The following is a 17,750-nucleotide window of genomic DNA, read 5'->3' on the forward strand; positions in this document are numbered from 1 at the left end:
TCATATAGAAATCATGTTTATAGGTATTTTGAATTATGCATATTCAAATACATGTAGAAGTCATGCCTATAGGATTGTTCAATTCTGCGTATTCAATTACATCTAGATACCATGCGCATAGGCCTTAAGCAAAATTTTGCAAACTAGATACCATGTTTGTAGGATTAAAACTAGTCTTATGCATTTAGATACTATGCTAATAAGTTTTTTTTGCATTTTTACACCATGTCTACAAGGTTCAAAATCAACAACACGTAGAAAGCATGCCTATAGGAACTCCTAATCGAACCTGAGCCGCTTCATTCACGTATAGAGCTAAAATTGGTAATAATGGGTACTGTCAGTTGCAGAACTTGTAACCAATTCATTAAGGCTTGTCTCTCTTTTAACAATCTGATTACCCTTATTTAGCGAGTTTAACCAGTATGTTTCAGACCCTACTATTTCATTGATTTTCTGAATCCAGTAGATATTATGCCTATAGGATCCTTGTCCAACGCTTAGGCAAGCCTTAGGATAAAATTATAAGCTGAATCTATTTCTGTTAATTATTACAACTAGCAGGCAGTCCTGATTCAGACTTCTTATCTGAGTTATGTAATAAACTAAAACTGCCTCAGTAACTGTCCTTCTTCATCTATAATAATTAGACCTAAACAGTATGTGTAAGTCATGCTGATTACGTGCTTCTTTGTTCAAGGAGGTATATCTGAGCCTCTGCTTGTTATGTGTTTTCCCTCAACTTGCAATACGTATTTTGTATGTTGACTTAGAGTTTTTACCTTTGAAACTACAAATAAGCCCAATATCCCTCCATTTAAGATTAGTAATCCTAAATGCCTCCGGGACTGATAGGATTGGGACGGGTAATAGCATGCAATAAGTAAACAAGACCAACACGCACTTTAAATACCTTAACAGGGTGGGAATGGTAGATATGGATATGATGACCACACGATAATGTCACATGTAGCCCCTCATTGAGGAGTGATTACCGGACGTTGTGTGGGGTGATCCATATTTTTAGTAAACCTAGGACCCCCCTTTCCTTTACTCTTATTTCTTTAACATTTTCATTCTAGAATCCGCTTCCTCAAATTGCTCTTTTAAACTTTGTCTATTTTCAAACCTTTATATGTGAAATCCCCTCATATTTGAGCTTTATTTGTCTACATGTTAATTGTACCCTAAACTCATAATAATTGTCTGGCCAGGAACCACACTAGTGGATTCTAAGGGGTGCCTAACACCTTCCCCTTTGAATAATTTCAAGCCCTTAACCAATATCTGGTTACTCAAATCAAACCCTATTGGTGTCCTAATGCACCCTAATCATTAAGTGGCGACTCTTCAAATCAAACTCAATTCCCAAAAAGAATGAGTTGTCCCTCCAAATGTTACAAACCCGATTCTGCGAGGAAAAAGGGGGAGCAACACCTACTCAAGGCATCGGCCACCACATTGGCCTTCCCCGGATGGTATAAAATAGTAATATCATAATCCTTTAGCAACTCCAACCATCTCCGCTATCTCAAATTGAGATATTTCTGTTTGAACAAGTGCTGGAGGCTACGATGATCAGTAAACACCTCAAAAGACACACCATACAAATAATGCCTCCAAATCTTCAACGCATGAACAATGGCAGCCAACTCCAAATCATGAATAGGGTAGTTCTTCTCATGTGGCTTCAACTGACGAGAAGCATAAACAATAACTCTACCCTCCTGTATCAACACACACCCAATACCAACTCTCGAAGCATCACAATACACTATATATGAACCTGAAGCTGATGGCAAAACTAATATCGGAGCTGTCAAGGCTGTCTTGAACTTCTGAAAGCTCTCTTCACACTCATCCGACCACTTGAATGGAGCACCCTTTTGAGTCAACTTGGTCAAGGGTGATACTATAGATGAAAATCCCTAAACAAACCGACGGTAATAACCCGCCAAACCAAGGAAGCTGCGAATCTCTGTAGCTGAGGATGGTCTGGGCCAACTCTGAACCGTCTCTATCTTTTTCGGATCAACATGAATGCCATCGTTGGACACCACGTGCCCCAAGAAAGCCACTGAACTGAGCCAAAACTCACACTTGGAGAACTTTGCATAAAGCTTCTCCTTCCTCAATATCTGCAACACAACTCTCAAATGCTCCACGTGCTCGTCCTGACTCCGCGAGTACACCGAAATATCATCAATGAAAACTATGACAAATGAGTCGAGATAGGGCCGAAACACGTTGTTCATCAAATGCATGAACCTTGCTGGGGCATTGGTCAGCCCAAAAGACATCACCAAGAACTCATAATGACCATATCGGGTCCTGAAAGCCGTCTTAAGAATATCCAAGTCTCTAATCTTCAACTAGTGATAACCTGAACGAAGATCAATCTTGGAGAACACTCTCGCTCCCTGAAGCTGGTCAAACAAATCATCAATACGAGGCAAATGATACTTGTTCTTGATTGTTACTTTGTTCAACTACTTGTAATCAATGCACATCCTCATCGTGCCATCCTTCTTCTTAACAAATAGAACCGGCGCACCCCAAGCGACACACTAAACTTAATAAACCCCTTATCAAGGAGTTCCTGAAGCTGCTCCTTCAACTCCTTCAACTCCGCTGGTGCTATACGATACGGTGGAATAGAAATGGGCACTCATACCTAAATCAATATCCCTGTCCGATGGCATGCCTGGCAGGTCTGCAGGAAACACATCAGGAAACTCCCTCACAACAGAAATAGAATCAATACTAGGAGTCTCAGCACCGACATCCCTCACAAATGCTAGATATGAAATACAACCCTTCCCAACCATACGCTGGGCCTTCAAGAATGAAATTACCCTACTGGGAACATAATCAGTCGAACCTCACAACTCAATCTGTGGCACACCCGGCATAGCCAATGTCATTGTCTTAGCATGACAATCTAAAATAGCACAACACGGAGATAGCCAATCCATGCCCAATATAACGTTAAAGTCTACCATATATAACAACAAAAGATCCACTCGGGTCTCCAGACCCCCAATAGTCACCACACAAGACCAGTACACACGGTCTACAACAACAATATTGCCCACCGGGGTAGATACACGAACAGATAAAACAAGAGACTCACGGGGCGTATCCAAATAATGAGCAAAGCATGATGACACATAAAAATAAGTGGAACCGGGATCAAATAATACAGAGGCATCTCTATGATAGACTGAGACGATACCTGTGATCACAACATCTGAAGCAACAACATCGGGTCTAGATGGAAGTGTATAGAAACGGTCCTAACCGCCACCTGATCAACCTCTCCTCTAGGACGACCCCCAGCTGACTGACCTTCACCCCTAGATGGCTAGGGGTGGTGAAGTAACTGGTGCTGAAGCTGATGGCTGACTCATCTACTGAGATGAACCCCCCAGATGACGAGGACACTGCCTCCACATATGACCCATCTCTCTGCACTCATAGCAACTCCCGGGTGCTGGGAGACGGGGACTAAAGGGAACCCCTAGCACCAGAATGACTAGCAGATGCACCTGGCATAGAAGAGCCCGAACTGATGGAGCACAGGACGAACTCTGAGTTGGAAGGGCACTGAGTGATGACTTGTCCTGATGAGAACTATGAGTACTATGAGAACCATGACCCGATGACACCCCATGATAACCCGGGCAAGCTGACTAAGCATGTCTGCATGGACGACCTTTGTCGTGCTGAAACTGACCCCTCGAAGGAGCACCACCATAACTACCAGATCCTCGAGGCCTCTTAGCCTCCCTCTCATCTCACTCCTGGCGACGAACTAACTCAATCTTACAAGCAATATCTATAACCTCCTCAAAAGTAGCACCAGACACCCTCTCCCTGGTCATGAGAATACGAAGCTGATAAGTGATGCCATCAACAAACCTCCTAATCCTCTCTCTCTCTGTCGGAACCAACCAAACAGCATGACGAGCTAACTCTGAGAACCTCATCTCATACTGTGTCACAGTCATCTCTCCCTGACGCAACCACTCGAATTGCCTGTGCAGCTTTTCTTTGCGAGACTGTGGCACGTACTTCTCCAAAATGAGAATGGAGAACTGTTGCCAGGTAAGAGGTGCTTCACCAACAGGCCTACGCCTCTCATAAGCCTCCCACCAAGTGAAGACAGCTCCAGAAAACTGAAAAGTAGTGAAAGCGACCCCGCTGGTCTCTAGAATACTCGCTGTACGAAGAATTCTCTAACACTTGTCCAAGAAACCTTGGGTATCCTCGCTCTCTGCACTACTGAAAGTCGGAGGCTGAAGTCTACCAAACCTCTCCAACCTGCGTTGCTCGTCCTCTGGCATGGCAGGAGCTACACAGTCCTGAGCAGCTGTAACCGGCTGGGTTGGATGTGCCCCCGGTGTCTGAAGTCCCTACACGACCTACTCAGGTATGCAAGCAGCTGGAGTCTGAGTGCCTCCCCAAGCCTGAGAAGTAGCTGCGACTATAGTAACTGAGACCGCCTGAGCTAGGCCAGTGCATACTGATAGAATCTGAGCCAGTCTGAAGACCCGAAATCACAATGGGCACAGCTGGTGCCTGAGCTGGTGCTGCTGGAGCGTCCACAACTGGGACCCGATCCTTAACTGGGGTGGTTGGTAGATCTGCAGGTGCTGCCCTAGCTGCTGTGCGAGCCACACCCCTGCCCCTACCACGGCCTCGACCGCATCCTCGGCCTCTAGTGGCCACAGCTGGTGGTACTGGTGGTCGTCCATCCTGACCGGTCCCTCGTGTCCTCACCATCTGTGAGAGAATAGAATAACAGAAGTTTAGTACTCAGATCAACAGATTGACATGACAAGAATTTGAAGAATATGAAGTTTTTCCTAAAGGTTCTGCAGCCTCTCGAGGATAAATACAGACGTCTTCATACCGATCTGCGAGACTCTACTAAACCTGCTCATGGCTCGTGAGACCTATGTAACCTAGGCTCTGATACCAACTTGTCATGACCCTAAACCCAGACCCGATCATGATGGCGCCTCTCGTGAAGACAAGGACAGCCGACACAAACCCCCAAATAAATTAACAGATATAATAATTCATAATTAAGTCATTAATAATGATAATTCCCCAAAATAGAGTGAAATATATCAACTGCGAAAACAAACACAACCCGGCATCGGGGTGTCACCAGTCATGAACATCTAACCATTTGTCTAAGAGTACAAAAAGTTTATACAGTCTATTACAGAACTAGAGCGCGGAAAAATAACATAGGAGGGAGAAACACTAGGCTGTGAACGCCGAGCAGCTACCTAGTGGACTCCGAATGGCCTACTGGAGCAATCAACCCTCACTGGCGGGACCCGAAGCTCCTGAATTTGCACACATGGTGCAAGGAGTAATGTGAGTCACCAACTCAGTGAGTAATAAAAATAAATGAAGACTAAGCGATAAAAAAACACGTAGAACACAGCAAAATGATACAAAGAGGCAGTGAAAAGCCAATACAATGCAATAAAATAGTGAAATCTTATAGAAACACCTTAGTTTAGTGTAAGCTTCTTTAAAACACCTTTTAACAGTTAAACAAGTAAATAAAAAGCAGCGAGAAAAGATAAACACATAAAATCAGCCCCTCGGGCACAATATCAACAGAATCAGCCCCTCGGGCAATAACATAGAACAACATCAGCCCCTCGGGCTATATCACATATCACACTGGGTACCCGCGCTCACTCGGGGTGTACAGACTCCGAGAGGGTCCCCTTACGGCCCAAGCGCAATATCAAGTTATCTCGTGGCATAATCAGATAGGCCATCGACCTCATATCAAGCCACCTCGTGGCGTACAACTTAGGCCCTCGGCCTCATAATCATAATCAGTACAACACTGCTGCGGGGTGCAGCCCGATCCTATAATAATCCTCACAACACAGGCCCTCGGCCCTACTCAGTCAGAAATCTCTAAAAGCCACTCGAGCACAGTAAAATATGATGCTCAGACCAAAATATCATTTAAGATGTCAAAACATAGTAAACATGGCTGAGTTATAAAAATAGTAGAATATAACATGACCGATTACAAGTATAAAGTCAAAACAATGAGGAAATAGTAGTAAAAATCCCCTAAGGGTCCAAAATAGTTGGCACGAGGCCCAAATATGCCATTCAGCCCAAAACATGATGATAGCAAATATTTTTCAATCAAATACGCGGTAAAACAGTCATTCGGGATGGACTAAGTCGCAATCCCCAACGGTGCACGACCCCACGCCCGTCATCTAGCGTGTGTGTCACCTCAATATAGCACAACAATGTGAAATCCGAGGTTTCATACCCTCAGGACAACATTTACAATCATTAGTCACCTCAATCCGGTCCAAACTCTATCCCACGATGCCTTTGACTCTCGAATCGGCCTCTGGATGCTCTAAATCTAGCCAAAATCAATACATAACCATCAAAATATGCTAAGGAGACAAAGCCCACTCGAAAGGAATCAAATTACAACACAAATCTCGAAATTAACCAAAACCCGACCCCCGGGCCCACGTCTCGGAATCCGATAAAATTTACATCAACGAAATCCTTATAACTCCACGAGTTCATTTATATCAAAAGTACCAAAATCTGACCATAAATAATCCCTCAAACCCTTACTCAAAAGTCTCCAATCTCAAGCCCTAATTCCCAATTTTTAACCCTTAATTTTCATTAATTTCAAGCCAAATCAGTGAAATAACACCATAGAAACGAGTTTAGGGTCCAAAAACCTTAACTCTATGAAATCCCTTTTCAAAATCTCCCAAAAAACTCCAAAGTCGTCTTAGAAATGATGGAATAACCAAAAATTCGCGAAGGAAATCTTTTATACTTTCTGGCTCAGGGTTTTCGCACCTGCGGCCCTTTTTCCGCTACTGTGGTCCCGCTTCTGCGGCCTAGCCCTCCGTACCTGCGGTTTTCACTTAAACGCCCAATACCACATCTGCGATCAATTACTCGCACCTGCACCATCGCAGGTGCGCTCAGAACCCCACATCTGCGGCTCCTGCCCTTCGCATCCTTGACCGCATATGCGGTCTTTTCTTCGCATCTGTGGCGTCGTACCTGCGGTCCCCAATCCGTAGGTGCGGAAACAACAAGAGCAGAAAATTCTACAACTCCTCCAAAACTCCAAACTCTCCATCAACCATCCGAATCCATCCCGAGGCCCCCAAGACCTCAACCAAAAGCACCGACAAGTCATATATCACCATCCAAACTTATACCAATCTTCGCAACCCCTCAAACAACATCAAATCAACCAAAACACATCGGATTCAAGCCTAAGGTTCCAAAATCCTCCGAATTTCGCTTTTGATCAAAAGTCTATCAAACCGCGTCCGACTGACCTGAAATTTTGCACACATATCCCAAATGACACAACAGACCTAATGCAACTTCCGAAATTCCATTCTGACCCCTACATCAAAATCTCACCTATCAACCGGAAAACGTCAAAATTCCAACTTCGTCAATTTAAGTCTAAATCTACCCCGGTCCTCCAAAAACCATTCTGATCACGCTGCTAAGTTCCAAATCATCTCCCGAAGCTATCCGAACCATCAGAATTAACATCCGAGCCCTTTTTCACATAAGTCAATATCCGGTTGACTTTTCCAACTTAAGTTCACTCAAGAGAGACTAAGCGTCTCAAATCTTACCAAAACCTTTCCGAACCCGAGCCAACCAACCCGATAACACATAATACCGATAACCAAAGCAATAAGAAGAAGAAATGGAGGAAACGGAGCGGTAACTCATGAGACGATTGGCCGAGTCGTCACACTTATGGTACGACACTTCCTCGAACCCCGCGCATAGCGGGAGCTTAGTGCACCAGGCTTCCCTATATTGTCTTACCATGTGAATTGAGACTTGTTCATCCTATTAACTTTAGGACAAAGAACAATAGCATGGTTGTGTAGCAATAGCTTTATTTTTCCACGTGTATCCCATCAATACATATATAGGTTAAGAGGAGTCAATTGTTATCAAGAATTATCCTAACAGTTTTGTTGATGAAGTCAACATTTGCTAGCTAGGTCCAAATTATTGTGATCTAATATATGTAGATAGGTATATGAAAGTTCACCAAACATTGACAAGTGATGGAAATTAATTAAAGTTATCGATGCAACTCAAAAATATCATCACGTGATTAAAGATGAGGGCTTAAATCCTTTATCATTATGATCTACAGCTGAAACCTCAATTATATCATTACTGGCTAGGCTGCTTCAATTTATAAAATTTGTGGAAAGTATTGTCAACCATTAATGTTCAAAAGAAATTTGATGTGATTTATTCAAACACGAGATATAAATAAGGAGCGGAATAGCTAGATTTGCCGGAGGAACTAGATAAGCTTTTCTAGATATACTTCTTTTACATGCTCTAAGGACGTAGTGTTTTAGCTTTTTTTTTTTTTTTTTTTTATATAGAATGTAGATATATATGTGATTTTTTTTTTAAAAAACTAGCATAAATATCAATTTGAAATCCATATTTCCAAAAAATAAGAATTTTGAACATATTAAACTTAAATGCTAAATCTGTCTCTAGTAGAGTCGAAATTCCTTGTTGTAGAAAAAAACAATTAAAGAGAATCTTATAAAAAAGTTAAAGATAATTCAACGCAGTAAAGTAAATGAAAGCTTAACGAGCGAACTATATCCTAAATTGATATCACCTTGGACTTATCCAATTTTTGTCAATTCAATCAATCCAAGTTATTTATATTTATTTTTTTCAAAAAAACAAAAAGGCTTGCTATACTTGATATGATCTTACTTTTGCATCACCATCTTCCTAGTTGACCTAACAATTGAAGTATCACAGAATTGGAGTGACAATAGAGTTACAAATCCACAAGAAAAAGGTCAAAAAAGCATACTATAAAATATGTGAAAAGAGAAGAAACATCTCAAAAATGACATAAGAGATAGATAAGATCAAAGAGGTACTGTTGGAAACAAATTTTGGGGGAATAGACATCACTAAGAGAGGAATAAGAAGATGGTTTATTAAAATGGAGCTATCTCTCCTTAGAAATAGAATAGACCTTTTAAAAGCTATTGTCTCCCTAACTACAAAAACCCCATGTTATTACCTATCTTCCTTTTCTTTTCCATGTCTCCTCATTATCCTTTTGCTACATTTTTGTCTATTTCTCTCCCATTTTCTAACTCTATTGGGGCCTTGACACGTATCCAATTTATAGCTATCTTCTTGTACTTGTTTGATTTTGTGCATTTATAATTTGGAAGCTTAGTGGCATTTGCTTTGAAACTTTTTTCAAAAAACTTTTTATTTTCTTTTTTGGAAAAACCAAATATAATTAGAGAAATGCTTTTCAACTTTTTTGAATATAAAAGCACATGTGGAATAGTTTTCAGGTTTTGCAAAAACTGAGTTGGACAAATATTTCTCCAAAATTATTTGACCAGTTTTTGATACAAACGCGTAATCAGAATTGTCGTTAAAATAGCACGAGTTAGCCAATTTTTGAACCGGTCATTCAAAAATAGTTAGTATTTACAAAGTCATTGAAAAATAGCCACTATTTTGTTGTAATAGGGACAAGACCAAATATATTGGAGATCGATGCACCTGTGTATGAAATTCCAGCATATTATGTTGGAGCTCCAACACGCGGAAAGTTCCAGCATAATATACTGGAGATTAGAGCACCTGTGTTTGAATTTCCAGCATATTATACTGGACCGGTATATTATACTGGAACTTCAGTATATTATACTGGAGTTCCAATATACTTATGCTGGAACTCCATTATAATATGCTGGAGTTCTAGTATACTTATGCTGGAACTCCAGTATATTATGTTGGAGTATTTTTCGGATTTTGAACAATGTTTTCGTTCAGATTTATCTTTATATGAAGAGTGGCTACATTTCGATTACTTTTGAAATTGTGGCTATTTTTGAGTGACCACTTGTAAATCTGGCTATTTTGAATTTCTCCCCACTTTCTTTCCTCGAGTTTTCTAAAGGGCTTTTTTCACTTTCTATATGTTGGATTTCCTATATATATAATAGTTAAAAGGAATATTTACACAAATAGTCAGTTATATTTATTGTTTACTTTTTTTAACCATATACATAGATTATACATTGACTAAACTTAATTATACACATATAATACATAAATTATGCATATATTATACCTTCACCGTTTTTTTTGTTTAAACAATTGGGTGAGCAACTATTTGGTAACATGCTTCTAGTTATTAAAAATAGAAAGGTTCTTTTGCTGGTTCAATTCTTTTCCCAATAAGGATTAGTTACCTCCTATAGCAAAGGTTGATACCTTATTTATTTTAAATAAATACCCTTTTAAAAAATTATATTCCATAACTATCTTTTAATTTTTATAGCCAAATATCTATTTATGGTCACCTCCTACCCTTAAGCCATAAAATAAGCTTTGTATTATTTTTCTCTCTCCACTCAAATTTCTCCTATCCCCTCAAATTTCTCGTATCCCCTATCCCATATCTATTCTCCCTCTTTCTCTCTCTCTCCCACTCTCTCTCTCTTTCTTTCTCTCTCTCTCTCTCTCTCTCTCTCTCTCTCTCTCTCTCTCTCTCATCTTCCACCTTCATCTTACTACCAGAACTCTCCGGCAAAGCATCAGAATAAGAGTTTTCCAGCGAAGACTTTTGGGCTGCCGAGCAATCATCCGATATAGAAATTTTCTCTGGCGTAACAACGGCAACCGGAGGCAACGGTGACGGCGAGCGAGGACTGGATACTAATGCTGCTTCAACCTCACCGCCGCGGACTACTTGTGCCCATGGTGCTTGTAAACTCCGTCGAGACTGTGGACTGCTAACAGTGGCTCCAGTGGCTTCAATTGTAAAGAATAGGTATTTTGAAGCGCACATGAGGGTATTATGGTAACAGGAACAGTGGCATTTCGAGTCAAAATCGCGGCCTTCTCGACAAGACGACATTAGGGTTGTTCTTGAACAAAGACGACGGAGTTTGAGGCTGGGCAACTTGAATTTTCTATTAATATATTTCAATGTATTTCAATGTATCTCGCTGTATTTCTATGTATTTCATTGTATTCATTGTCTTTTTTTTATTGTATTTCAATGTATCTCAATGTATTCCATGTATTTCATTGTATTCACTGTCTCGTTATATTCCATGAATGTATTCATATATTTTTTTAATTAATATAATTTATGTATTCAAATTGCTCTGTTTTTGTTGTATTTATCGGCTGGGAAAAATATTCAGCATATTTTCTCTGAAGATTGCTATGTTTTTGTGGTATTTTTCGATTGAGAATCTTTTTTATAACTGGAAATACAAATTTTGTGTGTTATAATTGAGTTTGTTGAGTTATATTAGGAGTCTATTATATTAATTGATTCACTTTACGTTTAAAAATAGCTGAATAGACCATGAATTGCGCTATTTACGTTACTGTATTCACAAATATATATCGTGAATACAGTCAAATACAATAATCGGTCTAGCTGTAATCTCCTGTTCCACGCCGTAAATACAGTCGAATACAAAAATCTGTCTAGTTGTAATCCCCTGTTTCACGCCTAGAAATGCTACTGTATTCATGAATACAGTAGCTTAAATACATCGAATACACTCTAAAAACCTAAAAACATAGTTATAAGAAATAATATAGTAAATGATAGCTACAATTAACTAATAACTACTAAAACATAGTGGTTTCTGAAAGTTTCTCTTTAATGAACCTTGGGACACATATTGTACAAAATAAAAAAGGGATTTGCGCAACAAAGAGATGCAAGCATACATTTAAGTCTAAGTGGACAATATCATGCCGAGAAGGTACACAAGTACACACCATTTGGGCGTGAGAAATACTTTTTGAATCAAATACAAAAAGTTATTTATGATTAGTAAGCACGGTTTTTTACTAAGTACTTCTTTTCTTTCACATATCTCTCAGTTATTATTGTCAATATTATTCTCTGAGCTTATTTAGCAGCACAGCGTCCTACTTCGATACTAAGGGACTTAAGCCTCTAATTAAGTCTTAACCCAAACCACAAAATATTAGGATTAATATCCACTTGGTCTAGTTAATAACAAAGCACACTTAGTCTAGTTAACTAGAATCATTTAATATCCATTACCTAACAGAATAAATTACGTGCAAAACCAGAATGAAGCCGTTTTAATTTTGCGTGACTTTGGATAATCATAACAAGTAGGAGTAATTAATTACAAATTGGCCAAACTGGCAGCAAATTAACTTTCTGGTAGTAAACAGATTTTACTTTCTCCTTATATTAGGAAGTTCCTGCATGTTGCATTTGTTTTCCTTCTGCAATGTATTACCTTTTGCAAGTACAACTTTACTCAAAGTATACCTTCTTTTTTCTAAAATATTTACCTATTCCCGTTTGATCTCTAGCAACATGGATTAATCTACATCCTAGTTTCCTTATGTCCAGTTGTGTAAAAAAAAAATTACAAGACAATGAAATTAGGCTTTCCGAGGGTACAGATTGTACATTCATAATTAATGGGTGTTTGCACCAAACAAATGAATACAAGATATGTGTCCAGTCTAGAATATTTGAAGAAAAAAAAAATTAAGTTATGGGAAAAATGCATGTTAGAATAAGAATAGTACTTGTACACCCAGAAGAGTACTACGTACTAAAGCTTCAGAAGACTGAGCACTTCTCAAACATATAACATTGAGTCTTGAACCCTTGATCAGTTAGTAGTTTTCTTTGAAGTTCATTGAAAGATATCTTCATTTGACAACCATGAAATCAGACAAAGGAAAAGGAAAAATGACAAATAATATAGGTGAATTACTTGAAGAATGGTATGAAGATGAGGGGCTAGAAGATGTACAAATCGACATATCAATGCTAGAAAATGATGATTATCAAGGTGACAACACAAACAATGAAGGAATTCATGGCAGTGCTACTGGTGCTCATCAACATGGTTTTGGAGTTAGGAATTCGCGTCGCAATTTGCAAAAACGTGCATGTCCATTTGTGTTAAAGATTTATGAAATGCTTGCTGATATTCAGTTCAATCCCTTGATTTCTTGGAATGGTAATGGTACCAGCTTCATTATCCATGATTGTCATAAATTTGCTGCTAAAGTTCTCCCCCGCTTTTTCCGCCATAACAATATCTCTAGCTTCGTCTGCCAACTCAACTGTTATGTGAGTATATATGATTTTATTAATATTGCATTGTATGTAATATGTATGTCATTGTTTTAAGGTGATGTTTTTATGTTTTGGTTTGTGATGAAAATAACAATAGGGATTCAGGAAAATAAGTTGGGACAAATTTGAGTTTCAGCATGAATGTTTCCAGAGAGGAAAAGGGCAGTGGTTGAAGAATATCAAGAGAAAGGGTAGTAAAAAGTCCGAGATGAATCAGCAGCCACAAGAGCAAGGCATTGATGAAACGGTTGCAGTTACAATGGAGAAGGAAATTGAAGAAATCAGAGAAGAGCAAAATGCAATGAGGGAAGAAATCATAATGCTGCACCAGCAGCTAGACATACTAGAGAAAGAGATGGAAGATAATACTAAGCAAGCTCGGAACCATGTGTCATCCAAGAAAGCCAAAATTCTCAAGTATTTGTTGGGCCCTTTGTTTGAGTGTATAGGAGAGGTTGGTAGCAGTGAAGTTGCACAGGGACTCCAGGAGGAAGAGAAACAGGGTGATGACATAGAAGATGGTGTTGAAAATCGAGGCCAAAAAAGGAAAAAGCAAGTTGAAGAAGAATTGCAGGGAAAGAATGAAGGAAGCAAGAAGATTGCAGCAGCAGGTGTTTCAGATTTTAGATCTGATTCGGATTTGAGGAAGATGCTTATGGATGAGATGGACATGAACAATTTGGCTCAAGAGCAACCTGATAATTTCCTGGAGTCGGAGGAACAGGCCGAAGGTCCATCTTTTTGGATTGATTATGTGGAAAAGCTAGATCACAAGCCTATCCTCTCTGGAGTTGGCCCTGCCGTCTCACAGTCACAGGAAAACCACATTTCCAAGCTATTTCATGTATGCTCTCTACTTAATTACAATTTCATAAAATCATGAAAAATATTGACAGGACTCAATGCTTCATTCCCAATTTCTCATTTGTTCCTCCTCTTTTTATTCATTTCATTTTGCTTCGCCGGTTTTCTGATTCAAATTCATTTTGCAGGATTAAGTAATCGGGAGGTTCCTGTGGTATGGTAATGCTTACCAAGAAGAATCAAGACTTTGTTTTCACATAGTTGTAGCTGTTACTAGTTTTTTTTTTTTTTTAGCTGTTGACTTGCATTCCTGCATCTTCGTTTCTTTGCTATAGTTTGCTATATCAGTTGGACAAGTTAATTTTCCTCTCTACCAATACTAGTGTTCAGACATTGATCGCATAGATCCAGTATAATATAATGTATGTGTTAATAGAAATCTCAATACTAATGAATGCTTAATTTCTTGTCGATAATGATCGACTGTCAACTGCCAGTCAATCCTAGCTTCACTGGGCTTCAGGGGTTCAAAGAAGAAGCTAGATCATAAACCACCATCACCAATGCAAGTGATACGTACAGCAAGTCAGCAACACGGGTGGTTGACTTCACTAACAACTCACCCCATGCATATACAGTAGAATAAAGGGAAGATCCGGCAGATAAATACTTATAAAAAGACTAGTCGCAGGGAGGAAATCATTCCACGAAAATGCTCGTGCAATATTCATACACCTAAAGCAAGAAGAAAGCACATGCAGGCATGCATTTTAACAGCAGTGGATAGGGAACTCTTCAACTGTTAGGGCCTGACTTTTTGTCATCGGGCGTGGCACGGCTGTGGCAAGGATTTGGGCGTGATGGCCTTGTCATTGGCCTATGTGCGGGCAAAACGATCATGAGGATGAATGACAAGACAGTGTCATTATAGGCTGTCAGGAACAAGTATTGGCCGAGATCTTTGGAACGACAAGATATGCTTGGCAAAGGCTTGAGAAGGCAACAAGGACTAATTGGGGCGGCATGGCATGGCATGCGCGCCAAAGTCAGTAAACTAATTGGGGCGGCATGGCATGGCATGCGCACCAAGAATGGGCACGAGCATGACTGTTGAGAACAAGTATTGGCAAATGTCTTTGGAACGACAAGACATGACAAAGGCTTGAGAAAACAGTGTGGCGAGTGGAAGACGGACAAGACATTGTCATTGAGGGCTGTTGTAGGCAAGTATGGGCCAAGACCTTGGGACAGGCAAGGTGCGCTTGGCAAAGGCTTGACAAAGCTGTGTGGGCAATGTTAGGGCGGCATGGCACGGCATGCGCGCCAAAGTCAGGGGCATGGCACTTTGGGTTGTGGCAGCTAAGTTCGGGCTAAGCTAAGACAAGACGGAAATGCGGGATGATGGAAAAGGCTTTCAATAGCTAAGGCAAAGCTATGTGAAGGAAAATACAAGCAATGGCACGAGGGAAATGAAGGTTGACATGAGCAAGGCAGATTTGGGCCAAGACAGTGTGCGGGCGGCAGCGGCGTCGGGCATGTGCGGCAAAATCACAGGCAGCGGATGCGGGCAAGGCATTGGCGCGGAAGCAATGTCAAGATGTGCCAAGGCTGGGCGCAATGCCAGCCTTGGGCACGAATCAGCTGGCCAAGTGAAGAATGGCACATGCAATGCACATGGAAAGTAGTTGGCGGTTACCTTGTCATAACCTCTTTGTCCCATGATCTGATCATGCTTGTATAATGTCCCCATTTCGTGTATAATGTGTCCTAAGTAGTTGGGGATGTCAACTACATGTTAGGAGCAGAATTAGTCTTAGTCCGACAAGTGGCAAAAGCTGTAGACAACAAGTGTCATGTGCTGCCAAGTCTAAGGGCTGCCTATATTCTATAAATAGGACCTTTGTGACTTAGGCAGAGGTAGAAAAAGAGAGTGAATGTGGGGAATTTCGTGAGAAATTCTAAGTGGGAAACAAGAGTGAAACGTGAGGGTTTCAGTTGTTTCAAAAAGGGGCTAAGGTTTGGCATGGGCAGATCTTAGTGTTGACAAGAACGACTTGTGTTCTTTGTCAAAAGTGGGCTGTGAGCGGACTGTGTTCATAGCAAAGTGAGGGTCCTTTGTATATTTTCCACATTAATGCAAAGGTTGGGATTTTCCCGTATATGTGTGTGTTCTTATTGAATTGCTGTCTAAATCTCGTTTAGGCCAAAGGTGCGCGAAAATTGGCTAAGTATTTGGGAAAGGCTGAGTCAAGTGTACGACTTGATTGCCGCGCGGGTGTGAGTTTTGACTGACTAAAATCACCCCCGTGACAACTGGTATCAGAGCCAGGTTTAGTTCGTGGCAGTGGTAAAACGATCGGTGACAGAATTCGTGATGTTATTGGAGAACATGGCTGGTGGCACAAGTACTGAAATCCGCCAAAGAGGGGATCAGTGAGAAGCACTTATGGGGCAGGCTCTTGCGGAAGGTAACCGATTCTTCTATTCTTTCTAGAAACGAAGAGATGCGGGGGAAGGGTTCAACTTCGAATGGCATTACTGAAAATTGCCCTTAGAAGCGGTGAACGTCCTAGAGTATTGGTTCCGGAGCCAAGGTCCTATAGAGATGCGAGAAGTGCCTAAAAGCGGGAAAAATTGCCATTGTGGCAGATGTTGAAGAAGCTGGTGGGGCAGTGTTTGTCAACAACCCCTTGGAGCTTTTCATTAAGTCGGCTCGACGAGGACGTCGATTTCAAAAGGTGCGGGTGGTTTGTTAGGGCCTGACTTTTTGTCATCGGGCGTGGCACGGCTGTGGCAAGGATTTGGGCGTGATGGCCTTGTCATTGGCCTATGTGCGGGCAAAACGATCATGCGGATGAATGACAAGACAGTGTCATTATAGGCTGTCAGGAACAAGTATTGGCCGAGATCTTTGGAACGACAAGATATGCTTGGCAAAGGCTTGAGAAGGCAGCAAGGACTAATTGGGGCGGCATGGCATGGCATGCGCGCCAAAGTCAGTAAACTAATTGGGGCGGCATGGCATGGCATGCGCACCAAGAATGGGCACGAGCATGACTGTTGAGAACAAGTATTGGCAAATGTCTTTGGAACGACAAGACATGACAAAGGCTTGAGAAAACAGTGTGGCGAGTGGAAGACGGACAAGACATTGTCATTGAGGGCTGTTGTAGGCAAGTATGGGCCAAGACCTTGGGACAGGCAAGGTGCGCTTGGCAAAGGCTTGACAAAGCTGTGTGGGCAATGTTAGGGCGGCATGGCACGGCATGCGCGCCAAAGTCAGGGGCATGGCACTTTGGGTTGTGGCAGCTAAGTTCGGGCTAAGCTAAGACAAGACGGAAATGCGGGATGATGGAAAAGGCTTTCAATAGCTAAGGCAAAGCTATGTGAAGGAAAATACAAGCAATGGCACGAGGGAAATGAAGGTTGACATGAGCAAGGCAGATTTGGGCCAAGACAGTGTGCGGGCGGCAGCGGCGTCGGGCATGTGCGGCAAAATCACAGGCAGCGGATGCGGGCAAGGCATTGGCGCGGAAGCAATGTCAAGATGTGCCAAGGCTGGGCGCAATGCCAGCCTTGGGCACGAATCAGCTGGCCAAGTGAAGAATGGCACATGCAATGCACATGGAAAGTAGTTGGCGGTTACCTTGTCATAACCTCTTTGTCCCATGATCTGATCATGCTTGTATAATGTCCCCATTTCGTG

The 17,750-nt window shown here is 41.1% G+C and overlaps 1 protein-coding gene across 1 annotated transcript; it reads left to right on the plus strand.

Annotated features, from left to right (window-relative positions):
• The first annotated feature begins 12,820 nt into the window (after positions 1-12,820).
• LOC104237709 (heat stress transcription factor A-2c-like) lies at positions 12,821-15,729 on the plus strand. The gene is made up of 3 exons (XM_070164636.1): positions 12,821-13,234; positions 13,338-14,084; positions 15,466-15,729. The coding sequence occupies exons 1-3, from the start codon at positions 12,821-12,823 to the stop codon at positions 15,727-15,729; spliced, it is 1,425 nt and encodes a 474-aa protein (XP_070020737.1).
• The last annotated feature ends 2,021 nt before the right edge of the window (positions 15,730-17,750 follow it).

This window comes from Nicotiana sylvestris, chromosome 2, assembly GCF_000393655.2.
Source record: "Nicotiana sylvestris chromosome 2, ASM39365v2, whole genome shotgun sequence".
In the NCBI taxonomy this organism is placed as follows: Eukaryota; Viridiplantae; Streptophyta; class Magnoliopsida; order Solanales; family Solanaceae; genus Nicotiana; species Nicotiana sylvestris.

What these genes read in the sequence shown, in the direction of transcription:
- LOC104237709 (XM_070164636.1), top strand. Translation starts at nt 12,821, where the DNA reads ATGAAATCAGACAAAGGAAAAGGAAAAATGACAAATAATATAGGTGAA. An exon ending in TCTGCCAACTCAACTGTTAT is followed by an intron (nt 13,235 to 13,337) that starts GTGAGTATATAT and finishes AAATAACAATAG; the next exon opens with GGATTCAGGAAAATAAGTTG. An exon ending in ACATTTCCAAGCTATTTCAT is followed by an intron (nt 14,085 to 15,465) that starts GTATGCTCTCTA and finishes GGCTTTCAATAG; the next exon opens with CTAAGGCAAAGCTATGTGAA.